Genomic DNA, 27,808 nt, shown 5'->3' with positions numbered 1-27,808 from the left:
TATGGCTTTTAGTGTCGGGAGTGTCCGAGGACATGTTCGGTGCAGGTCTTTTGATTTCACTCCCGTAAGCGACCTGTGCGTCGTGATGAGGATGAAATGATGATAAAGACGATACATACACCCAGCCTCCGTGCCGGCGAAATTAACCAATGATGGTTAAAATTCCCGACCGACCCTGCCGGGAATCAAACCCGGGACCCCTGTGACCCTGGAGCCGGACATTTATGCGCTGTTCCGGCCCAGCTATCCGCTTTGATACTGAAATAAGATTTCAATAATATCTCTGGATTTTTTTTTTATTTATTTATTTATTTATTTATTTATTTTTTTTTTTTTTGCTCGTCTCTTCCGCTGTTTGGGGCAAGTAGCTGTTAGCTTGCATTTGGTTTGGATGGTGGGTTCAAATACTGTAGGCAGCACTGAAGATGGTTTTCTGTGGTTTCCCACTTTCATATCAATCAAATGCTGGGGCTGTACCTTAATTAAGGCACTGGCTGCAAACTTCCTCCATCTTTGCATCGCCGAAAACCTTTGGTGTATTAGTGCAAAATTTAACAAAATAGCCTATTGGTTAAACCTCTAGGGAAAAGAAAAAATGGGAAAAAAACGAATAAGCTCATAGGGTCGGTTGGTGCATTCATTTCAGTGGACTTGGCAAACTGATACATAATAGCAACTTCTGGCTCGGCGAGGAAAGTAACGGGAAACTAACTCGCTCCTCATTTCTCTAGCACGCCTCTTCAGTGATGCCTAGGCCATCTATGACAGCTGATGGCAGAGCTGTTGAGGATCCAACTAGCCTTAGGGCTGAGGACTGAACATACATACATACACAGTGAGTATTGCCAACAGTTCTCTTCAGTCCATCTTTGAAATTGTAAAAATTATGTGAACTAATCAGCAAGTTGTAACAATGAAATTAACTCAAACAAGGTTTACAAAGTATACAATGCAATTAGATCTCATGTCATGTGAAAGAATGTTCTATTTTATTACAAATACCTTTGAGAACAATAACCATTCACTGCCATCTGTGTAGAAAAGATAACGAGTTATTAACAAACTCGATTAACATAAAATTTGTGCTATATTTTCCACATTTTTACAGGGTAAAATTTTTAATTGGTCAAGTCAATTCATCAGAATATCTAACCGAATTGAGGGAAGCTCCTGACTTGAAAAACAGGCAACAAACTTAGGAACTATTTACCGCTGTGGAAGCCTCTTTACTGACTAACAGCCTGGCTAACATCAAAGAGACTGCTTAGGAGTTGAGTTGACTTGCAATAAAGGAGGCATGTGCTACCTCCTTTTGGCCTCCCCACTCGTTCTTGTGTTGTGAAATGATGTATCATGTACATGCCATTGGTTGTCCATTCAGTTGTTAGCATTATTTCTGTCAAAATGACAGAATTTTATGCCAGGAGAAATTCATCTGGAAGCATCTTACTGGCATTTATAATACCTTCTATATTCCAAAGAAGTACCTTTATCAATTGTGCTGTGAGATTGCTTTTCCCATGCTTGCTGGTGAACTATTGTTATTGAAATTTGGCACTAAGAAAAGGAATGTAAACTTTAAATAGAATTTTTATCATTGTATATAGGTAGTTTGTAATGTATGGTTCTTAAGTTTGTCATTGTAGCTGAAGATGGTCTACATACGAGAACAAAACTAGTTCTACTATAAATGAGATAGAATAAATTCGTGTAAGTGGTAATTAGGTGGAAGTGTCCAAAACAAAGTTAAAGCTACTGAAACTGGGAAATTAACACAGAAATCATGAAAATCATAAATTATGACGCAGTAAATGAGGACGATAGTTGGAGTAAAGAATTTTTTTTTTCCTTCTGAAAGTTGAGGAGAGTAAAACAAAGCACTTACTCTGAAAGTTCTAAGTGGGGTGTATAAGAAAGCATTTTCAGATGGTGTATCATGAGTTAAGATCCATGAGTAGGTGCAGAGGAGGATTTTTTGTTGAGGACAAGTACAAAATATGGGTTTGGTCCTGAGAGTGTTAAACTGTTATATTTTCCTATTTATGTGCTTATCTTTGTATATGCAACTTGATTTGTCACAAAATAATCTACTCACCAAGTGTCGAAAGTCTGGATCATGAATGTTGGCAATGGCCATATGCAACATGTTATGTAAATTTCCATAGTAGGGTTTGTTGATGCTGAGGTCACTGGCTTCTACCATATTTCCAAGAATATCGATGCCATTCTTCTCTGTCAGCTGGACTTTCTCACCTTTCGTCTAAAGGCAAAGAAATAAAGTGCTATTGTTGACATCTGTAAGAAACATTCAAAGAAGGTACATCGTGAAAAAAAAAAAAAAAAAAAAACTAATAACAGGGTTGCATGGTTCTGGAAGTTGAAGAAAACCAAAAGTCAAAAGAGCCCTTGGCCTTCAACTATCCCAACTATCAACTTGGGCCGATGACCTTCGGTGTTAGGCCCCTTAAAACAACAAGCATCATCAGCAAGCAACTATCAACTTCTTGAACCCCTGGATGTTGAAAGACTAGAAGTTGCCAACAACAGAATGCAGCCTTGTTCCGTTAACCTAAGAGGATCTTCAGCAGCAGTTCAACAATCAAGACGTTGCAGTCAAATCCTCATCAATAATGATGAACAAGGAAGAGAGAGCAGAATATTCTTGTTCTTCCTTCTCTTCATAGATGTTTAAACACCACTGTAACAGTGGGAAAATGCGGCTGTCTGAAATAATTAATTTCTTTTGGATGTTCATTTATGTAACCCTATTTATGTAAAAATGTATTTGCTGGAAACACTTTTGAAACACCCTATGGGACATACGCAATGTTAGGGGTTGCATCCAGTTGCATCACATTGCATCTTCTAGTACTTTTGATTAAAAAAGCATTAGCAAGAAAGAAGATTTCTCATATTGGTCTAAATAAAAACTTTCGTTATTGGTCAATATATGTCAAGAGAGGATAACCCTGCACTTTCATTGGACATTCATTTTGGTGAGGTAATTTTCTGTCTTCCGTCTCGCGAGCATACCCACCATGAGCCGTGCCGTTGCAAGTCATCTTTCTGTTCTGGTTGTCGTAGAGGACAGATGTGGTCCGTGACCTGTCCCAGACAACGTGGGGGAGTTCAGCATTTCTTGGGTAAGCCTTGCTACTATTCAGACTTAGTTTTTTTTTACTACTAATGTTAAAGTAACTTTTAATTAATTTCAAATGTGCAGGCGTTTTCCTCACTGAGGTCTACTGGCTAAGTTTTGTCGATGTGATATTCTAATCGCATGGCTGTAAAGCACGCTGTACATTTGTTTGTTAAAACTTAATCACCTTTTATTTTATGCCATTCAGTACCAAAGTTTGATAAATATTGTTTCTTTGTTTTGTTTTGAATTTTCGAACCATATTTTTATACAATAAACAGGACTCTTAGAAATATTGTTTTTCTTTCTGAAGTTTTGGTCATGAAAATTTTTGTTCCGCTGTTTCCTGCATCCTGACTTTAGATGTCATTGTTTTCTAACCCTCATTTAAATTTAATGTTACTATGTTTTAACATTTCGAAATGTTATCACATGGTCTTTAATTTCTTATTTTGTGTAATAACCCACGACACTTAACGCCTTTGAAAGGGCCTTGGCCTGCCCAGCGACCGCTGCTCAGCCCAAAGGCCTGCAGATTATGGGGGTTCGTGTGGTGAGCACGACGCATCCCCTTGACCGTTATTCTGGCTTTCGAGACTGGGGCCACCATCTCACCGTCAGATAGCTCCTCAGTTCTAATCACGTAGGCTGAGTGGACCTCGAACCAGCCCTCAGGTCGAGAGAAAAATCCCTGACCTGGCCGGGAATCGAACCCGTGGCCTCCGGGCGAGAGGCAGGCACGCTACCCCTACACCACGGGACCGGCTTATTTAGTGTAATGGACAACCATCAAGCCATTATTCCTTCTTTGCAATTCTCATTTCAAGTTTGTCGTATCGTGGATAGTCTTCTCCATCCTCGTCCATACTTCCGTCTATCTTGTCTTCTATAATGAGCTGTACGAGGCTGAAACTGTCATTTTGGAGAAGTGACTGAAATATACTAATACAGAGGTGTACTTGATTATAACATACAATAATTCCTTCAGGAGCAAAACAGTATTTCAAACAAAACTGTGATGTTTGCAGATGACGTGATCTGGGGAGAAGATGATGAGGTACAACAACAGCTGAATGGATTGAATTGAAGGATTGAACAATGGGAATTGAGGATCAATGTGGAGAGGTGCAAGACAATGGTGATGAGTAGAGGAACTAAATAAGGAAAAGGAGCTTTCAAAACTGGAGAAACTGATCTCGATAGCTGCGGCCAGTATCCAGTATTCGGGTTCGAGCCGCACTGTCGGCAGCCCTGAAGATGGTTTTCCCTGGTTTCCCCATTTTCACACCAGGCAAATGCTGGGGCTATACCTTAATTAAGGCCATGGCCAATTCCTTCCTAATCCTAGCCCTTCCTATCCCATCGTCGCCGTAAGACCTATCTGTGTCAGTGCAATGTAAAGCAACTTGTAAAAAAAAAAAAAAAAAAAAAATGGAGACAAGGAACTGGAAATACTTGGGAAATGAAGACTGGATGTGGAAATTATTAGAAGGATTCAACTGGAGAGTGCCTTTTACCACAAGGTACAGAGATTAGAGAGATAATCCATCTGATAGCCGCCCCTATTACGGAATCAAAAGATCGGCCTCATAATCAGTTTATATGAATAATATTTATTTTATATGATGTTTGGATTAAGCAGGGCTTGCGGCATAACTCAAGATTACAATTGCGACCAGATTGTCTCTTTCAAATTTTATTTGGAAAAGAAAATCCAATACATGGTTCTTCAAGTTAAGGAGTACAAGTGGTGTCTAACAATCGCCAATTAATTTTTTAACACAGAGTCCACCATGGTCTGGATAATGGTGTCCAGGATTTTGTTTGTACTTAAGAAGTTCAGTGTATCCTTAGGAATTGTCCCTCGAGCGCCAATCATAAGGTCAATGACTTCCTATTTTGTAATTCCATACTTCTTTCTGAGATCCTCAAGGCATGGTTCATATGTGGCCTTTTTCTCCACACACACACACACACACTAAACGAGGCTGCTGTTCATTTTCCACAAATCTTGCAGTGGGATCAATCATCATACTCGTACCTTTCACCTGGTCGATGACAACAATATCAGCTCGTCTTGTGGATCCATTTGTTGAAAGACATGGTACTTCTTCATAGATCTCAAAATATTGCTCTTTACGGAAGCTTCCAGCAATCAATGTGCGAACTATATTGTGCCGATGGATTCTCATCAGCTCTCCCTTACGACAGAACTCTAATAGATGAGCTAAGGTTTCGAACTCGTTACATCTTCTGCAATGGGATGAATTAAGGCTCCTTTCAGGGAGAGATCGAAGTAATACAGATGTTGATTCCCATAGGGAATTTAAAATATTTGTCCCGAATGAGTAAATTTATAATACCAATATAATGGTCCATTATTGGACATTATAAATTTTCCAGCTGACTCATTCTTGGTTGCCTGCGTTTCGCCCTCGTGTGCTAAGTTAGGCTCATCAGTTGGGACTTAGCACACCACCCAAGACGCAAGGCTAGTGCATACCGTGGAGGCCACTGCATAGGCTACTTGAAGCCACCAGCAGTGCCAATGCACTATGAGAGCTATGTCTCATTTCCAAAAAGTTGATGCCTGCCTGGCCATCAGATAATGCAGATGTTGATTCCCATAGGGAATTTAAAATATTTGTCCCGAATGAGTAAATTTATAATACCAATATAATGGTCCGTTATTGGACATGTCCAATATTTTAAATTCCCTATGGGAATCAACATCTGTATTATCTGATGGCCAGGCAGGCATCAACTTTTTGAAAATGAGACATAGCTCTCATAGTGCATTGGCACTGCTGGTGGCTTCAAGTAGCCTATGCAGTGGCCTCCACGGTGTGCACTAGCGTTGAGTCTTGGGTGGTGTGCTAAGTCCCAACTGATGAGCCTAACTTAGCACACGAGGGCGAAACGCAGGCAACCAAGAATGAGTTAGCTGGAAAATTTATAATGTCCAATAACGGACCATTATATTGGTATTAGAGATCGAAGTGGGATGACACTGCAGTTCATTTTAATTGCTTAATAATTGGAATAAAGGTGTACCAATAAAGGCTAAAGAAGTAATGTTCAAGGGATATTACTTACTGACCAGCTGGGAAAAATAAAACTGGCTCAGAAAACGTTTACAATAGACTGATGCAGGATGGACCCTCGTTAATGAACATTACAGAAGATGCTGGAAATGGCCACCGTTGACGTCGATGCGGTGCTGTGCTTGATTTATCAAACTGTGAGAGATGCGTAGCAATAGCTGTAGGATTTTTGGAGTACACCTGTTGTTCGGTCCTGCTGAAAATATCCATACAGTCACTCATCTTCTGTGAGTTGATCTACATATGTATTATACAGTGTCTGGATATACTGGTTAGCATTAACAGTTTCTTGAAAGAATCGTGTTACGATGCAGACATCAGACATTGCGCACCACACACCAATCTTGAGACGTACTGATGGGAATTTTCTGATGCATAATGGCATGTGTTCTTTTGAGTTCACATACCCTGACAGTCTGAAGCAGGCCTGATCTGAAGAAATGAAAACCTGAGGATACAAAAGTCCTGACTCCACTTCACTCAGAAACCGCCGGTCGAACTCAACACGTGAAGGTTTGTTTGGACGCTTTAACGCAGGCACAACAGCAAATTTGTAAGCATACAGATGCTGGTTCCATTTGATAATGTTTCGAAATGACGATATCTTAATTTCCACTTGCACAGATAAACGGCATTGAGATGTCATCAGACTTCATTCGTTAAGGGAACACTTACCTGTAGAGACAATACTTATGCTGCAATGTTTCTCCATACACCAGGCTCTAGGCATTTGGACCCTGTAAAGTTGGATGCCAATGGCATCAAACATCTCATCCTCCTTTCTCCTTATCCAGCTCCTGCCGGGTCGGGGCTTTTATGGCACTTCTCCACTTTCTCTCTTTCCACCATTCCTCTTCCATTATTTTGTCCCAGTCCAAGTTTCTTCTTCTTGCATCGTCTTCATTGAATTGATCCACCTTGTTCTAGGTCTCTTTCTCGCTCTCTTTCCCTCGAACTTCACATCTTCGTTTCTCAATCTGTATTTCCTTGTCTTTCTTATTATACTGCTTGGGTATGTCATTTCGCTGACTTGAATTCTACTCTCCTCGCTACTTGTCGTTGTCCAGGACTCAGCGCACAATCATCATCAGCAACATCATCATTAGTTGTTTTGCTCATTGCTGAGAGTCGAGACCTCATAACTCTCTCATTTCTGCGTTGCAACCTTGACGATATGCCTCCATCCAGAGCAGTTTTCAGCTTTCCTTAGCATGATCTGAAGAGGTAGGCCAGCGATCTTCTTCACCTGATCTGCTTGCTGTTCTTCCCCGTGGTCTACTGCCCTCAACTTTGCCTTGCAAAATGGTCTTTTCCAAGTTCTCTCCTTCTCTTCTGAAAATGTGGCCAAGGAACTGGAGGTAACACTCACTCACATGAGAAGACAGATGTTTCTTATGCTTAGTTTGTTCAGAATGGAAACATTGGTTCTTCTTTCCGTCCAGAGTACACGCAGCATTCCCTGCCAACACCACATCGCCGGGCTGAGTGGCTCAGACGGTTAAGGCACTGGCCTTCTAACCCCAACTTGGCAGGTTCGATCCTGGCCCAGTCCGGTGGTATTTGAAGGTGCTCAAATACGACAGCCTCGTTTGGGTATATTTACTGGCACGTAAAAGAACTCCTGCGGGACAAAATTCCGGCACCTCGGCGTCGCCGAAGACCGTAAAAGTAGTTAGTGGGACGTAAAGCAAATAGCATTATTATTACAACAGCACATCTCAAAGGCATCAATTCAACTCTCTAGCATTCACGGTCCAGGTCTCACAGTCATACAGAAAGACTGAGAACAATAGTGATTCCACCAAGCGCATCTTCGTAGCTTTTGTTATCGTCTGGTTCTGCCAGATCTTAATGAGTTTAACCATTGCAGCACGGCCTAGAACAATACGTCTTTTGATCTCTATTTCACAGCTTCCCGTGTCATTGATGACTGACCCAAGATACACAAATTCCTTTACAGCTGCACAATACATTTTGTAAATTCTCTTTTTACACTTCCTTATTCCAGACAAGGTTTCTTACACTCTGGTCGAATGCATTGCCCTGCTGCATCCTCTTGCTAATCTCCATTTCCATCCTTGTATTTTGCATTAAGTCAGTCCCTAGGCATATGAAAGTGTCAACAATTTCAAGGCTTTGACCAATTTTCACAAAGCCTTTCCCTTGTCTTTCTTCTCTTGATATCACCGTGGTCTTGGTTTTCTCTGCACTTACTTTGATATCATACTTATCAATTCTCTTGTTCTGTGCACTATTTTGATATCATACTTATCAATTCTCTTGTTCTATGCATCAAGTTGATCTTTTACTTCTTTGCTGTTTGTTCCCCAGACCACAATATTGTCTGCAAATAGTAAAAACTCCATCTCCCTATTCCCATATGCACTCCCCTGGGGCAAAGATTAAGGACTGACAGATGAGATGAAATGATATTGGAGAGTGTTGCTGGAATGAAAGATGACAGGGAAAACCAGAGTACCCGAAGAACAACCTGTCCTGCCTCTGCCCTGTCCAGCACAAATGTTACAAAGAGTGACCTAGATTTGAACTACAGAACTCAGCAGTGAGAGGCCAGCATGCTGCCACCTGAGCCGGGGAGGCACTGTCCTCTCCTCATCCCCACTTTAATTATATTCTTCTGTTTTTATTAAAGCCAGTCCTACGGTCTACAGAGAGTGCTCCTGTCTCTTACCCTAAGGCCCCAGGTTTCTTGGCCAGATCAGGGATTCTTACCTGGATCTGAGGGCTGGTTTGAGGTTCACTCAGCCCATGTGAGAACAATTGAGGAACTAACTGAGATACCGGCCGTGGTTTAGAATAATGGCCGAGGATTCTTTACTTTGATATGCAGACCTTTAGGCTGAGCAGCTAACGTATCCACAAAGATGCACACGAGATGCTTTCAGTTGGTACAATTATTTTATTCACAATTTATTTACAAATTAAACACACACATAACCTTAATCGCTGTTAGACAAACAAAACTCTCACATCACAAGCCGCCATTTTAAAAACAATGGACTGTCACTTCAATATGGAGACTGCAATGATTGCATGTCATACAAGATAAATATTCTTCCTACACCATAACTCTCTTCTGACAACTCACTTAACAGTAGTGCACTTTTCGTCAAGATCGTGTCCTTATATATATTCTGGCCAGGCTTCCAGAAAGATACGTTATAAGGAAAAGTATCTTCTTGAAAATTCTAGAGTGTCTAATACATAGGTTATAATGTATAGAATATTCTTCATCTTTCTCATCTATTACCATTCTGGAAGTTAAAGTGTGTTTCACAATTATGGATTACAATTTATATATACAGTTAAGAATAAATTATAATATTAATTTACAGGTATTTACATTGACTGAACTGATATGAATATTTATATATAGCACATGTTTCATGACATAACCTCACTAACAGCATCATAGCGACGTAAAGCCCCTAGCAAAAAAAAAAAAAACAGCATCATATGTACATATGATGTAATAATAATAATACTACTAAATTGATGTAACACTTCATAGCTATACATACAAGCAATAATAATAACCATAATCGTAAAATAATAATAATAATTCAAGCTCAATATTTGCACTAGTTACTCACAGGTGAGAAAATATTGTTTTCAAGTTGTACCTGTTTATCCCACTTGCATCACGGCATTCGCTGCTAGGACAAAGCCATCAGGTTTTAGCGCCAGGGGATTTGATTTTCTTTGTCTTTCTTAACCTGCCTTTCCTTGCTTGAAGGAAGTGACCGTGGCCTGGTATGAAAATCGGAAACCACAGAAAACCATTTTCAGGGGGCTGCCGACAGTGGGGTTTGAATGCACTACCGTATTTCACGGCATAATCGTCGCCACCGCGTAATCGTCGCATCCTTTATTTTCAATACAAAAATCGGACTTTAAACCTTTAATTACATAATCGTCGCACGTCCAAATTTTGTTCACTAATCTGGTTAAAAGGTAAATGGAACTGCAACGTAAGTTGCACATGAATGCGCAATTTAAATACGTGTATGGTTTATGGGCAATTTGGCAACACAGTCACGTTTGCGACATGTTGCACAACGTATAAATAAATAATACCGGTATATGTACGACGCATGGCTTACCGGTAGACTATCGGCAGTTTGACAACATGGTCGCGAGACAGTGTACTATTTATTCACCACCTACATATTATGCTTACCGGTAGGCTATCAGCAATTTGACAACGTGGTCGCGAGACAGTGTACTATTTATTCACCACCTACATATTATGAGTTCACATTTGAAATACGTAAGGCTGTAAGTTATCGCTTATCGGCAATGTCGCCAGGAAATACCGGCTAGGTAGGTTGAATGGACCTCGAACCAGCCCTCAGATACAGGTAAAATTCCCTGACCCGGCCGTGAATTGAACCCGAGGCCTCCGTGTAAGAGGCAAGCACGCTACCCCTACACCATGGGGCCGGCTCCTGTGTTATTGCGCACGAAGTGAAATCCAAGACGATAACGCAGATTTCCACGGAATTATTCAGCCGAATTATTTACGATGTCTCAGTTGTCATCGCTAGACTCTTATCTTACTACTACGTCATAAGTGTCCGGGCATGGGATGAAAACTTTATCCAAGCAGTCAAGATAATTATTATCCAATGCTATTAAAGTTTTATTTTATAAACTCGTCAGTAATGTAATGTAAAATCATCAATAACTGGGAAGAAATATTAACCTAATTACCGTATGTTTAAAAGAAATTGAAAAAAATGAATGTTTGTTACTGACGTCTCGGAATACAGTCAACTATACAGTAGATCTACACCGCGCTAGCTAGAGCTCCGGTTTGCGAGCTTTGCGCAAGCGCAGTAGTGTGTCGCAACCAACGAGCTAAACTGATAAATTGTTGCATGCTTGCTGCCTAACAGTATTGGCTGCTCTGGAATGGACAGATCACAGATGCATTTATTTGTTTCAGATTTACGTGATTACTGTAGACATGTGTGTGTGAGAATTTAAGTTTTAATTTGTGTTTTGGGTGTTTGCAGAAATAATTTGTTTTAATAGTGAACAATTACGGAAAGTCATTTATATCGCAAAACATTAACGTGTGAAGCATTTATAAGCGATTATGGGTAAATATAGAAACTATTCTGCGGGCTTCAAGCTAAGCGTAATTGCCTTCGCTGAACAGCACGGGAACAGAGCTGCAGAAAGAAAATTTTCTGTGAGTGAAAAGTTGGTGCGTGACTGGCGGAAAGTAAAAAACAAGCTAAAAAGCACAAACCCTTCTAGACGCGCGTTTAGAGGTCCTAAAACAGGGAAGTTTCCTATAATTGACGAAGAAGTGTTTCGGTACGTCAGTGAAATACGTAACAATGGCTGCAGTGCATCATATGAAATGTTACAAATTAAGGGACAGGAGGTAGCGTGCAAACACAACATACCGGTAACTCGGTTTAAGGCGACTCGTGGGTGGATTAAGGGGTTCATGCGACGACACAATCTGTCAGTGCGAAGGAGAACAACACTAAGCCAAAAGTTGCCTGCTGATTACACAGACAAGATTGTAAATTTTCACTGATTTGTCATACGTTTGCGCAAGGAAACTTCGTACTTGCTTTCTCAAATCGGTAATTCCGATCAGACTCCAATCTTTTTTGATATGCCTCGCAACAGCACTATTGCGCTAAAAGGATCACGGAGTGAATTAATGAAAACCAGCGGTAGTGAGAAGTTGCGATGCACGGCAATGCTAGCCATTACAGCTGACGGGAGAAAGTTGCCGCCTTACATCATTTTCAAGAGGAAAACGATGCCTAAGAATATACAGTTTCCCCGTGGAATTCATGTACGAGTGCAACCAAAGGGTTGGATGGACGTAGAACTCATGCTGGACTGGGTTAAAACTGTGTGGAATAGAAGACCTGGTGCACTACTAAAACAACCAGCTCTGCTTGTTTTAGATAGTTTCCGAGATCACCTCGTGAACGAAGTGAAGCAAATTCTCACTACAAATAAGACACGACAGACAGTCATTCCTGGTGGCCTAACATCTGCTTTGCAGCCACTAGACGTATGTGTTAATAAACCCTTTAAAGACCACTTACGTCGATTTTACAATGAGTGGATGATGAGCGGCGATCAGCAATTGACGCCCGCCGGAAATATCAGGCGTCCACCCTTGGACTTGTAATGCTCGTGGGTGAAGAAGAGTTGGGATCTTATACCACCTGAACTAGTCTCCAAGAGCTTCAAAAGGACTGGGATTTCGAATGCACTAGACGGTTCCGAAGATGACACAGTGTGGCAGGGAGACGAAGAATCTGATACTGGTATTAACAGAGGCGAGGACGGCGCATCAGATAGCGAAACCTGCGATAGCGACACCGAAGATTTGGAATAAATTGCATACCGGTAAGTCCGCATTTCACAACAAAGCGATAATTTTTTGCAAGTGTAATATTTTAACTTTAATACTCAAATTAATGACAAATTAACTTAATATGTTCATTTTTATTTTCAGGTTGGAAAAACGTTCGCCGAATTGTTGCGAAAAATTATGAATTTTGTTTTAGACTATTTTAATTATTTTGATGTATAAACGCGAGTATTACGTGCATCTTAAATTTGTATCAAATACAATTTAGTTATAAATACATTTTTTGAGTAATACAAATACTGGTATTAAATATTCATCGTATAATGGTCGCACCCTACAATTTTGTTCGAAAATTTTGGTATAAAAAGTGCAACGATTATGCCGTGAAATATGGTATCTCCTGAATGCAAGCTCGCACTTCGTGTCACTCATATTTATGCATAATAAAAGTGATTTGATAGAATCTGATGATGTTTTTCCAGTAAAGAAAAACCCATTCTATTATTGTGTAAATGCTTTCTATTATAGAAATTTTCTAGTATTTCTTAATCTTAGCTTTGACAGGATGAAAAATTTAAAAACTATGTCACTGTATGTTTTGCTCCTGTTAGTTTCTTTGACCTGAGGTTTATTTCTGAGTGTGTTATGCCTCTTATCCACGACATGAATGTTGCCAGAGCGGTAATTCTGCCGGCCGGTAAGTAAACCGCGTGGCCTTGTCCACGGAGACGGCAGGCGTTGCAGTGTTCCAACTTCCACTCCACTCCAGTCAAGGGAATTGAGCGCTGTAATTTGGATGTATACATGCTTATCGCACTATACTCATCATCATCATCATCATTTTCCAGTTCCAGTTTCCCATATGTGGTGTACACCTCTTCCTGTCCTGTTCCTGTATGTCCTCCCACTTGACATTCCTCTTGCTGACCTCCGATTTCACTGTGTCTATCCATCGATTCTTTGGCCTCCCAACTGGCTTCTCCCCTTTCACTTCTCTGTCAAAGTAATTCCTTGTTGTTCTTGTTCTGTCCATCCTTATAGCACGTCCAAACCATTGTAGCCTGCATCTTCCTAAAAGCTATTTTGATGCCAGGCTCCTTCCTGTTTACTTCATTTCTAATCTTGTCCTTCCTAGTCTTTTGGTTCATTGTTCTGATGAATTTCATTTCTGTTGACTGAATTTTACTATCTGCTTATTTTTACTATTTTTACAAAAAGACAGTGGTGACGTAGAAAGTTTTGTGTGCATCCTGTGTTGCATACCTATATTGTTTCTCTCTTTATCTCGCAGTTTTTTGAAATCATCTTTCAGATGTGAGCATACTTGCTTCCAAGAATGCAAATTTAACCACTTGTCTTTTACTTTAGAATTGTCTTGTTCCAAAACACTGCTCTTTCCTCAACAAGGGTAATTAATAGTTTACTGTCAATATTTACATCTGCATCCTTTATAATCAAAAGAATATCACAGATACTGCGTGAAACTGTCAAAGCGGTAAATTTGCCGTGATGGATAGTGGACAAACTCCCTTTTGTAACAATGCTTCAGTGCCAGTCTGGTAAATCTGCCGGACCGATGAACAAGAGACCTTAGTCCTCACATTTTTATGCAAAAGGTTGAACAAAATTTTATGATAATTTTGGCACAGTATCAACCATAGTTAACAGATAAGGAAGACTTACATTAATAACGTATCCCAGATCAATGGCATCGAAAAGGCGGTCTCGCCAACGTTCCAAATGTTGTATGTCAAAAAAGAGATTTTCTTCTGGTCGACTGATATCCTGTAAAAGATAATATACAAGAGTTTTTAGTATGACATTAGCTGGAAATTCCCATTACAAACTCAAAATGCTTCTAGAGGGGACAGAGTAAATAATGCTTTGAATAGGAATCTATATCCAGAAAAGTACAGTTTCTGTGTTGTAGGTACAATAATTTCAAATCAGCTGCTTAATCCCTTACAATACAGATTATTTAGAAAATTGTGCTCCTTTTTATCTGATTCTTCCATTGCTTAAGTGTAATATCTCTTCAAGTACAGTATAACTGGTAACAATGGAAGTTTTTACGAACTTAACAATGAAATATAAGCCATAGCAAAATCTCTGTTTTAAAAACCCAAATACACTCATAATACATTTTAAAGTCTTTTTTTTTTTTAATAATTCACATGTGAAATAAGGACAAAACATTTCACCATGGAACAGTTAACAAGGTAGACATCATGACACTAATATTGAAAAAAAGAAAGGCAATTTTAAAAAATATTTACCGAGCGAGTTGGCCGTGTGGCTAGGGTCACGCAGCTGTGAGCTTACATTCACGAGTTAGTGGGTTCAAACCCCACTGTCAGCAGGCCTGAAGATGTTTTTCCATGGTTTGCCACTTTCACACCAGGCAAATGCTGGGGCTGTACTTTAATTAAAGCCATGGCCACTTCCTTCCCACTCCTAGACCTATCCCATAGTTGCCATGGAACCCTATCTTGTATCATATAGGTCTATTTAGGATGCTGTTTCTTGATATTCAGCCACCAAAACAATAACACCACCATCATTATGAGCATTACAGTCTTAAGGTATGCGTTGTCTGTTTGGACCAAGACACAGATAGCACTGAGCAAGTGCTAAGGCAGGAGAAGAAAGAGATGACGAGATTATGATGTCACATCATGATACTCACCTGCATGACAGCGTTACTCCCACGTCCCACCCAGTTCTTTGAGGACTGCGTAGCAGTAAGCTTGGGGAAGTACGCCTCGCGTATGGGATCTCGAAAGTTGGTTAGCCTCTTCACTCGTGAGAGATTATTGCAGAAACGTTCCATGTTGTACCTGAACACAGTTGTATCATTGTACACATCAGCATTAGCAAGAAGTTCTGAACAGCTGTAATAATAGGTATGTATAGAACTAGCACCGACAGAGTGCACTGCTGTTGTACTGGGTAAGCGCAGTGCACTCTTCATTTGTCTCCTGTGTACTCATGCCGCTAAAATATCCACGAATTTAAGTTGCTTAAATTGTTATTTTCGTGACTATGCCGACCTATTGCAGTGTTCCTCTTTGAAAAAATCAGGGAAGCCCATTTTCGTTTCACCAGTTTCCACAAAATAAAGAAACGAGGAAGAAATTGTTACATGCTATTAGAAAGAAAAATTTTGGTGAGAAGAATCTGACCGAAAATATTAAAGTGTGTTCCCATTATTTTCAACCCGGTGACTTCACGAAAACTTTGTTGGGTAAGTGCCATTTACCTATAAACTGATTAGGCATTTATTTTGATAACAACCACCGAATTTATGCGTTTGTATTTAAAGGTGAGAGAGCCAAGATTAAAACCGGGCGCTGTTCCATCGCTTTTTCCGTGGACCACGAGCACAACAAAAACGAGAAAGAGGCCATACACCAGAAAAATGCTGGATTACCACGATAAGCCTACAATATCGGAATATGCAGAAATCAACTCCTTTGAAGTACGGGAAGAAATCGTGAATATACCCGAAGAAGTGAATGTGACATTTGTGACTCCCCTTTTCAAAGACATCAGCACTCAAAATATAGTACAGGTAATTTAGTTGTTGAGCAAACAATGCGTAATCCTGATGCCATATTGCTTTATACAGGGTTTGTAGATGTCCAACATTGTAATTTGGTGTTTGCAGTTCTGGGAGAAAACAGATACAATTTACAGATATTCCCTCTTGAACCCAGACTGCGTTTCTTCTTGGCAGTTATGAAGCTAAGGACCAACAATCTGACAAGGAACTAGGCCTTAACTTCGGATTCCATAAAACTACTGTTGGGATAATATTTAATGTTTGGATTAATTTCATGTACTGCCAATTTAAAGAGTTGAATATTTGGCCGGATAGAGAAAATGTCCTTGAAAACAACCCCCTTGCTTTTAGACAGAAATACCCCTCGACTAGAGTTATAATTGGTGCAACTGAGATTGTAATTCCAAAAGTTGTTCCAAGGGCAAACATTCCACTTTCATAGGGCTAACTGGCCTCAACCGTTTGGCAGGAGGATGCTGAAAAGTTTATAAATTCTGTCTGCATGTTTCTGAACATTGAATAATACCAGTCTTGGGGAAGTGCTTTAATGCGTAGCTTACAGCAGCAATATGCTTACAACATGCCTTGGGGCCTGCTCCAGTAAAACGTTCACATTCTTCTCCTGTAATGTCACCAGGTACTCCTGAAATAAGCTTCACATTATAGGTCTTATGTTTTGTGTACTCGGATTTCGCAGCACTGCATTTTATAATTTCACCCGACTGAAATTAACCTTTTATAAACAAAACAAACTTTTCACTGAAAAGTCTGTATCCAGTATAACACAATGATTTGTAGTTGGAAACAGGTGCTTCATCTATTTCCAGTTTTCTAAATATGAAATAATCCATCAGATGCAAATTTGTGATAGTGATCTTCACCTTATGGCTGATGGTGAAATATTCAAAGGAGCCGGCACTGGGAAACTCAAGAATAATCACATGCCTTTGGTGGTGGACAAAGGCTGTATCTGCAGTTTCATGTAAGCCATCAACCTTAAAAAATACATGAATCGAAGTCGATAAGCAAGGGGAGCAAGTGCGTGTTTAAATATCCATTTATGATTTAAGTCTTGTGGAGGTACATTTATATATTTATCAATGTACAATACTCAAGTACTTGCAATCTTTAGGAAAAGGCATGCTGACTCCTATTCATTATTTGGATAATGAAGCGTGTTCGAATTTTCTAATTCTACCGCTGTACTAATTCTTCCTTCCTCCCACTAGTTTTAGCATTTCTGGTCCGTAGCTCAATTTGCAGCTGTTTAACGCTTAAACGCTGAACATCGTCCGTAATATACTAAGGGATATAAAAACATAAAAAAGACCAAACTAATGGTAGTTGATCGGCAAGGTGAAATCCAACTTACGGGATACCTAAAAGACCTGGATATAGTTAAGGAATTTGTATACTTGGGGTCTGTCATCAACGACACGGGAAACTGTGATAAAGAGGTAAAAAGACGTATTGTCTTAGGTCGTGCTGCAATGGTTTAACTTACTAAGATCTGGCAGAACCGGGCAATATCAAAAGCCACGAAGATGCGCTTGGTAGAATCACTAGTGTTCTCCGTCTTTTTGTACGGCTGTGAGACCTGGACCGTGAATGCTAAAGACAGAAAGCGCATTGATGCCTTTGAGATGTGGTGTTGGCGGAGAATGCTACGTGTATCCTGGACAGAAAAAAGAACTAATGTTTCCATTCTGGAAGAACTCTGCATCAAGAAACGTCTATCTTCCCGTGTGAGTGAACGTTACCTCCAGTTCCTTGGCCACATTTTGAGACGAGACGGAGAGAACTTGGAAAAGGTAATTTTACAAGGCAAAATTGAAGGCAGTAGACCACGAGGAAGAACAGCAAGCAGATGGATAGATCAGGCGAAGAAGATCACTGGGCTACCACTTCAGGTCATACTAACGAAATGTGAAAACCGCTCTGGATGGAGACATCTTGTCAAGGTTGCAACAAGGAAATGATGGAGTTATGAGGTCACGACGCTCAGTAATGAGCACAACGACTAATGATGATGATACCTATACAATTAATTAATATAGTCTTGGAGTAAAATTAGAGAAGATACAATCGGCTTTAGCTCAGAAAACTCTGTCACATTCTATACATTACTCGCAGCTGACTGGGAGAAACATAAGACGATCGCCTTGCGTTTACCCAATAGTACATGAGCGCTATCTGGCGCAAACTTTTTCGGCCTACATCCCTATTATGAGGGTTGATGCAAGTGTGATAAACTGATATAACTTGAAAACAATATTCTCTTACCCATGGGCAAATAATGCAAGTATCGAGCTTGAATTATTATTATTATTATTATTATTATTATTATTATTATTATTATTATTATTATTATTATTATTATTACTTGTGATGTACATCCACTTATTAGTATCATTATTAGTTTACAATTGCATTATTTGTGAGGTTATGTCATGAAACATTTGTTGTATATAGATATTTATTGTGATCATGAGGCACCACCTCTACAGCTAATTTTGAATTTTCTTTTATTAATACATATGTACATAAAATTGATATGTTTTACCTTGTTCTTAGCGGCAGCCTGTAAATACAGGAGGTCTTTCCAAAATAAATGGAAATTATATATATATATTACCTGTATATATGATTTGTAATCTGCTACAGAATTGTGAAACACACTGTAACATCCAGAATGGTACTGGGTAGATGAGAACTCTGTAGAATATTCTGTATATTGTATCTGGGCCTTAAGCGCACTAGAATTTACGAGAAGATGTATCTTTCTAGAAGCCTAGCCAGGCACATATATAAAGAGGTAGCCTTGATGGTAGAGACGAGTTACTGTTTAGTTGGAGTTATGGTTTAACAGGAGTTATACTTGTGACCACATGTTATGACATGCTGGTAAGCAGTCAATTGTTTTAAGGTTGAGATCTCCTTATGGCTTAGTGATAGGCATTTGTTAAAGATGGCAGTTTGTTGATGTGTGTATTTTGACAGCAGTTGATTAGGTTATGTGTATGTTTATGTGAAGTTAAGGTGTAATAAATAAGTGTACCAACTGACAGCATTTTGTGTGCGTCTTTGTGGATACATCAGGGTAGACAGAGGTTGCATAATAAGGAGAGGTCATATTAGTCATTGGTAAGACCCCAGTTAGAGAAGAAGTTTATCACTCAGGAAAGACTCATAGAATATGCAGTAAGAAGCAAAGAATACAAAAGGGTAGTTAAAGAAGCAAAGAAACAGTTCCAGAAAATATCTGAGGAAAATCTACTAAAGAAAGCCGAAGAAGAGCCTTTTTCAATTCTGAAGCAGAGGCAGCCGAAATTCACAAGACAGATCCCATTGGAAGTCTGGGAAGATCACTTCACCTCACTACTCCAAGCAAAAGAGACGCGAGACTTGATCGACGAAGATGGCAATGACAGAGCTCCAATCAAACTTTTTACGACAGATGAATTAGAAGACATCGTCCGGAACAGTAAAAACGGTAAAGCAGGGGGACCTGATAATATAATTTACGAACATATTAAAGACAGCTGGGCTATACTAAAGGACTCAATTACAGAACTCTTGAATCAATGTCTCAGACAAGGGAAAATTCCAGATAAGTGGAGAGAATCAACTATAAAGGTGATGTATAAAGGCAAAGGAGATGTGAACAACCCAGATGCATACCGAGGAATTGCTTTAGAGTGTACACTTTTGAAGATATTAACGAAGGCTCTAGCAAACCGTCTGAATGATCTACTAGATGACAAATTACCAGAAGAACAATTCGGGTTCAGAAGAGGTCGTTCAACGTTGCAGGCACTACATTGTTTGATGGAAGACATTCAAGAGGCACTTAAAGTACAGAAAGGAAAATTGTATGCGGTGTTTGTTGACTTTCGCAAAGCATTCGATTCTACAAGTAGGAAATTGATCCTCCAGAAATTAAGAGAGATTTGCGGTGAAAACTGTTACATAAAATTGATAAAAAATATATTATCGGAAAATTATGTAAGAATTGATGATGACTTAACAAAGTCTAAGCCAATCCTACAGACTGTAGGATTTCTTCAAGGAGATCCTTTGAGTCCACTACTCTTTAATGTCGCAACATATGACATAACTAAAGCCATCGTTACAGAGCAGACAAGTATCTATCTATATGCAGACGACATGGTAATTGTCGCGTCTTGTAGAGAAGAACTACAAACAGCACTTGATAGACTGTCAAAATGGTGTGAAGAGGCCGGTTTGGAAGTTAACAAAGAGAAAACAGTAGTGATGGTTTTTAGAAGAGGAGGAAAACGAGCGGCTGCAGATACTTTCTATTTTGAAGATTCTCTTCTAAATTCTGTGAACTCTTTCAAATACCTTGGAATAACTCTCCAAATGAACGGCAAAACATTCTCAGCTCACGTGAAAGAAAGATCTCTTGCAGCAATAATAGCAATAAATGATATAGAGCACATCGATCAATTATCAATTGAGACAGCAATGAAACTGTTTCATCTAAAGATTACTCCAATTGCAACTTACGGTTTAGAACTAATATGGACCTTCTTGAAAAAGAAAGACCTAAAGGAATTAGAAAGGGTTAAAGCTACCTTCCTTAAACGAATCCTTTGTGTGTCCAAATACACGCCTTCGAGACTTGTTTACGAACTGACAAGAGAACTGTTTTTCATTGAAGACCTACGATTTTCTATGACCCTGCAATCGACGACAGAATACCAAGACTTCCTGCGTAATTTGAAATTTAAAAAGACCGAAATATGGAGTGACTTCTACACAACCGACGCAATGACTACAACTGACTGGCAACAAAGTTGTTTTGAACTGAGACACGCGGTGACCCGTGCAGCGGTCCACGGATTTCACCACAAGGCTTGTGCTACTCTCCGCTTTCACGATCCGAATAGTGACTGTATGTCGATGGTGCAATAGACTTTGTGGCCGTTACCACGCTTTGGAGTGCCCAAAGAGAGTCTACTCTCTGAAAAGTCTCTGTAGTGAATAGTGCTATGTATTCTATTCTTTTATTTGACCATTGGTTGCAATAAAGATTTATTATCACACTTGCATCAAGAATAGATCATAATCTATATATCTACCTATAAATATAAAATAAGAGTTTTGTCTGTACATTGCTTAAAATGTATACGAATGGTATTTCTGTATTGGTCATGCCCACAGTAACAAGGAAATGTACCTTTCAATTTTCTGCCATTTCTTTCTGTCTGTCTCTCTATCTGTATATATGTACGAGGGTAATCCCAAAAGTAAGGTCTCCTATATTTTTTATAAATACAGAACTCTGTTCATGTGGCTATTGGTCACAATATTGTGAAGAGTGTTTCCCACGCTCGCATATAAACATTCGCACACCCCACTGAGGCACTCTGTCTTGGCTTGGCAGCCGTTGAGAATGGAGCTCCCATTGGATGTTACCACCAAGTGCGAAGTGCGCGCAGTTATTTGGTTTTTGAACGCAAAATGTACTGAACCGATTGAAATCCATCACCATTTGACGGAAGTGTATGGTGAGTTGTGTATGGATGTCAAAACTGATCGTAAGTGGTGTAGAGAGTCTGCAGCCAGTCGGACTGAAATTCACGACGAACGAACAAAGGAGCAGGAGACCGTCAATTTACATTGAGACAGTCGTGAAGGTTGAGCAAATCATGCGTGAAGATCAGTGGATCACCCTGGATGATCTCTGCACTTTGGTTCCTGAGGTTTCCCGAAGCACTGCTCACAACTTCCTGAACAACATGGCGGTTGTATGACATGGGCTTACAAAAGCTGTCGCAGCGTCTACAAAAATGCATCGACCGAAATGGTGATTATGTAGAAAAATAGCTAAATGTTCAAGCTGTAAAATGATGTAAAGCATTGTAGAAATAAACAGGTCTATGTATTTATAAAAAGTAGGAGACTTTATTTTTGGGATTACCTTCGTATGTATGAATGTATGTACGTACGCACATCACGAGAAAACGGCTGAAGATAATTTAATGAAAATTGGTATGTAAAGTCAGGGAATACGTCACTACAATCTAGGCCATAAATAATTTTATTCACACTGAATGAAATGGTAGTTTAGGGGAAGGCCTAAAATGTAATTCTCAAATATTTATGTTATTAGTGGTCCTATCGATAAATACTACATAACTAAAGTTATATAGCATTAAATTTCTGATCATTTATATCTTATACAGTTTTGTCATACCAGCTATGATAACCAAGATATTCATGATTTACACTTTTGTTTTGTAATCCAAAAATGAAGGCTGAGCTACAAAAAAATGGCTCGACATAATTTAATGAAAATCGGTATGTAAATTCGGGAATAAGGCACTACAGTCGAGGCTACAAATAGGTGAAATAGTAGTTTAGGGGAAGGCCTAACATGTAATTCCCAGGTAAACTTAGATTTTTATTGCTTAGTCCATATCAACACCAGACACAGGTAACATGGAAATGCTGTCCAGTCGTGTTAACTGGCAATGGTGGTGGTTTCTGTTGTGATTGTCTTAAGATTAAAAGCTACGTGGTTATCAGCCCATATCGACAAGAGTAATTGTGAGGATGAATATCAAAATGAGAAAAAGGAACAAACAAGGAAGGAATGATCACTTGAAGAATAAGAAAAGAGAAGAGAGGAAAAACTTTACATTGGATGCCCTCATATCACAGAGTCAGAAGAAGACTAAATGGGAAAGCCTACAACATTGAAAGTCCATAAAATTGATCAACAACAACATTAAATTGGCTATTGTTTGTTGTGATGTGCTCTGTCGCTTCTGCTGCCGCTCATGTCCGATAGATGACATTAATGCTGCGGGCCGCACAAGTGAAGGGAGTTAATTACCCGAGTAGAACAACCTGCCTAAATATTTGCATGAAGTAACTGGGGAGTTAGGTAAGTTTCTTTTTATAGCATGGCATTCCTCTGGTTCATACATGGTCTGATAATTACTGGTAAGTGACACACTGGTTCATCACACTATTCCAGCTCTTCTATACCCCGTTATGTTATAGTTACAGGAATGGGGAGGTTGCTCGCTCAACGGACAGCAGTAGAGCAATGTTCAGCGCTGTTTGTGGCTGGATCCTTCCAGTTCTGAAACTTGGCACGGTTTGAACGGCACCGTAGTACAGTGCTGTTCGTGAAAAGTGAGAAACGGTGCCGTTTTTAACTTGATCAAGCATTTTGTATGAAAGCATTGCTTTTAACCACGACATTCCAGTTGGTTAATGTTCTATGCTTACAAGAATACTGACGTCACTGTCTTACTTTAGTTGGAATTAGCCTTGGTGTGTTTTCTTCTTTTGTTCTCTTCATCGATTCTCTGCACTCTCTAAGTATTATCTTTAAGCCATTATAATGAAAAATGTCCTACTCAAATGTGATTGGCAGCAGGCAGGAGGGCATGCCACTACAATGAAAACTTCCTAAAACGGTCTTCACACGAGAAATGACGTATGGTGAACTTCCCATTGTGTTTCTCCAGTAAAACTAAGATCTATGTAATGTTACAAATCTTATTCACAACGTGTACACTACTTCATAAGAATTCTGTATACAGTGTAGGGTTCCACAGCAAAGCAAAGGTACATCAGCTAGTATGAAGATAGAGTTGGAATTCAAGAGAAATTTGAGGCAAATATTATTTATAGGAAGAGGAGTTAGTGATTGGAATAATTTACCAAGGGAGGTGTTTAATAAATTCCAAACTTATTTGAAATTATTTAAGGAAAGACTAGGTAAAGAACTGATAGGGAATCTACCACCTGGATGATAGTCCTAAATAGAAATCATGGTGAATGACTGAGAAGAAATTTTTTAATTGGAGAGACTGAAAGAATGTCATAGAGATACCTGGCAAGAATCTGTTGGTGCATATAGAAGAACAACTCTCCTCGCCGATCTTTGTCAGCAATGTCTCTGGGGCTTGTGGGGTACACAAGATGCCAATGCCAATGATGCAGGTTTACTCCAATGTCTTCACGGAAGTAAGCAAGCCGATGTTCGATGTCCAGATCACTTCCAGAGAAGTTACGGTCAATGTCAATGGTGATCTATTTGAAAAACGAAGAGGAGGATCAGAACATTATTCACTATCAGATGATAATGTACTGGCATGTTACATCTGTTGTTCATGTCTGAGCAAATTAACCTTACACTACTGTTAACATTAAATATTCAGAGTGGTGATTTCAAAACTTCCCACCTTGAATAAATTTAATGGTTCTTACTTTGGTTTTTAGATTCTCAATGAGGAAAAACACGTCAATTTAAAGGAGGTACAAAAAATTCTATCAGCAGTGGTTTTAAACCAAGATATGAACCATTGAATTTATTCAAGGTAGGAAGTTTTGAAATCAACACTCAGTATAGTAGAGGCATATAAAAATCAACTTATTGCAAATTAAATCTTTTCAATATCAACAAAATTAATTAGTTTTTCACTGTTATTACATCAAATAAAACATATTCAAAAATAAATGCATTTTTTCATCATTAACTCGGCAACGGGTACGTGGTGAGGGAATCTCTCACTCCTTGATTTCGTGCAAAACAATGAACTTGGAATACCTAGAAGGAGAGACTCATGCGCAAAACTAGTGCACGTGTGTCTGCAACTGTTGCTTTTTGGTGAAGGTTTGTTGTTTTAATTTGCAGTACATTGTTGTAATCCTTGCATTTCAGTGAGATATTCCCTCACCTTGTGCCTTGTTACGTTTGTATTTCTGGCATTGTTAAGCAAGGTAGAATATCCTACATTTCTAACTAAAGTAAAATATTGTAAAATACAATAATTCTTATGAAAATAAATACAGAAAGCTTTAAATCAACAATTAAATCAAAATATGTACTATAAAGATGATTTTATTCAATCATATCATGGGTGAGAGAAAATCTCACCACGCACCCACTCCCATTCCAACTCACCATGCGCCTGTTGCTGGGTTAAGAATTTAACATCCATACCTCTTATTAAACTTCATTATTACCCGACTGGTTATTATATTAGTGACCTAACTGTTCTTCTTGACATTAAGTGGAAAAGACATCTGAACATAGCAAAGTAATATATTTTAGAATTCCGTCACATTCACATAAATTTTTTCCTTTTGCATTGGAAAATAGCTTTCTCCCACCTATTTGATACATTATGATTTCAACTCTAATTAAAATATAAAACAGTACATATTTCAGTCTAATATAGACCTTCTTCAACTACAAAACATTGTACACGTATGTATGTCATTGTTCATCAACAATCTTGGAAAACCTCACAAAAAATGAAGTCACAAAAAAAAAAAAAAAAAAAAGCACATTTACTGAAACTGTCAAAATTAAAAACTACATCAGAGACCCAAATTGGCATGTTCTATGTTATTACGTTTATTTTAAAATGTTCTTGTCTATGAACATAGAATATATAAAGTAAAAGTCCATTTGAATAGCAATAAAATTATGTAAAAAACCCATTTTTGTTATCATAGTGGACTTTTACAAAAGTGGTTACTATTGAATTACTGTCGTTCGTTGTCTGTTTAAAATACCCTTGATGAAGTACACAGAATATATGAAAGTAAACTTACGTCACTTTCATTTTGCATGAAATATAGAAGGTCTCCTCTCCATTAGGAAGGGTAAAAATATATTCAAGGTGTCTGAAAATAAGTTACAGAAACTGTAAGGGGACATAGTGTTCTGAACCAAAAATCGATCTGTAGTGGTTTTTTATTTCCTCCTAGTGAAATCTCACCGGAAAATTGACAAAGAAATGTAAGTTCAATCATGAGCAATTTCTGTGTCAGCCTATGCAGTCTGTAGCCGGCCAAGCTGTCTTGCTTGATAAGCTTGGGTGGTGCACTATCATAATCTACTGACATGTTGCTCGCTCACATGCAACCTTGCTAGTACTGGCGGCGTATAACTGAGCAACATCTGATCATCATTAGTATTATCATGCACTAAGGTGTCCTGAACCGACTGGGTACAAAACTGGAATACTAGTAGTAAAATACTGCCGGTTTCGGGTGAGCTCAGTGCATTGGTTTTATAAAGCATGTCGGTAAACAGTACATTTTGTGCATGTCAAAGTTCGCCACACTACAAAATAATTACTGAAATGACAGATCCAAGTAACATAAGGTATGTAATAAAAGTAAATATTGCAAGCACATTCTGTGGTATCGACAGGCATTAAAGAGTATGCGAGGATCATCATCATCATCTTCATTTCCCATTTCCAGCTTCCTGGGTTGGGTTGTGAATCAAGGACCTCCATCGCTGCCTGTCTCTCCAACATTCTTCTCCTTTTTTAAGTACATCTTCTTGTTTTCCTCCCCTCGTCTATATGCACTCCCACACTGAATATGTCCACCTCTTTCGAGGTCTTCCTCGTGGTCTCTTTCCTGTTAACTTCTCTATTTTATTGCTATTCAAATGGATCTTAATGGGTGTATTACGTGTTCCCAACTCCCATCAGATGAAGGTATGTCTAGAATTACTACTCAGGCTGAATTTGCTCTCATCTGAGAAGAGCACGCGACCCCACTCCTTGTCGGTCCAGACCTGATGCTCTTGGCACCATCACAAACAGCACACACTCTTCTCCCATTCTCATTATATGCCCATACCACTTTAGCTTTGTTGTTTCTATCCTGTCGTGAAGTTTCAAGATTCCTGTCCGTTTCCTTATCTCTTCATTTCTAATTCTATCCTTTCTGGTCTTGCCCTCGATACCTCTTAGGAATTTCATCTCTGCTGCCTGTATTCTGAAATCATTTGAGTTGTTCCTAAGATTACCCTCCATACACAAACAAAATTACAAACATAGCTCGATCAAACTTGAACCATACATGGGAAGAACTGCTACAGTATGGTATGGTATGGTAGGCAGTTGAAAGGAATATGAGATGAGACAAACAGAAATGGCACTTTTATACAGAGACAACAAATTACACATAAGTCACTGCGACTCGTGGTGGTCGTCTGAACATCACAAAAAAAGGGACATGGTTTTTTAAAGAGTGTGTGATCACTAAGGACAGTAATATCTTGTAGTGCATGCTCTGTAACGTGTTCCGGTGCTGGTCACAAGATTGGTAAGGAGTTCTTGTGGTAGGGCGTTCCATTCCTCCACCAGCACGCTTAACAACTCCTGGATGGTCATTAGTGCATGTGGACATGCTGCAATACATCTGCCCAACATGTCCCACATGTGCTCAAAAGGATTTAAATCGGGGAAACGGGCAGGCCAGTTCATTCACCGAATATCGTCTCGTTCCAAGAGCTCCTCCACCTGCACTGTCGATGCAGTCGTGCATTGTCATCCACAAAAATGAAGTCAGGGCCGAATGCACCCCTGAAAAGACACACATGGGGAAGGAGAACACTGTCACAATAACGCTGACTGGTGAGTGTACCCTGTTCAAAGATTTGGAGGTCAGTATGCCCATGCAACATTATACCTCCCCATACCATAACACTTGGACCACCAAAATGATCATATTCGACAATGTTCCTGGGTGTATTACGTGTTCCCAACTCCTATCAGATGAGGGTATGTCTAGAATTACTACTCAGGCTGAATTTGCTCTCATCTGAGAAGAGCACG

General features: G+C 39.2%; 1 protein-coding gene across 1 annotated transcript in view; it reads right to left on the bottom strand.

Moving 5' to 3' along the window:
• Positions 1-27,808, bottom strand: part of LOC136886385 (phenoloxidase 1) — a 90,536-nt gene that overhangs the window by 44,093 nt on the left and 18,635 nt on the right. The window contains exons 4-7 of the mRNA XM_067159153.2: positions 24,055-24,254; positions 15,303-15,453; positions 14,300-14,401; positions 2,096-2,260 (exon numbers count right to left, since the gene is read on the bottom strand). Coding sequence (XP_067015254.2) covers positions 2,096-2,260; positions 14,300-14,401; positions 15,303-15,453; positions 24,055-24,254 — 618 coding nt within the window. The remainder of the gene's footprint in view (positions 1-2,095; positions 2,261-14,299; positions 14,402-15,302; positions 15,454-24,054; positions 24,255-27,808) is intronic.

Source organism: Anabrus simplex, chromosome X, assembly GCF_040414725.1.
Source record: "Anabrus simplex isolate iqAnaSimp1 chromosome X, ASM4041472v1, whole genome shotgun sequence".
Lineage (NCBI taxonomy): Eukaryota > Metazoa > Arthropoda > Insecta > Orthoptera > Tettigoniidae > Anabrus > Anabrus simplex.
Note: the sequence above shows the minus strand (reverse complement) of the source record. Positions and strands in the feature narration are given on the sequence as shown.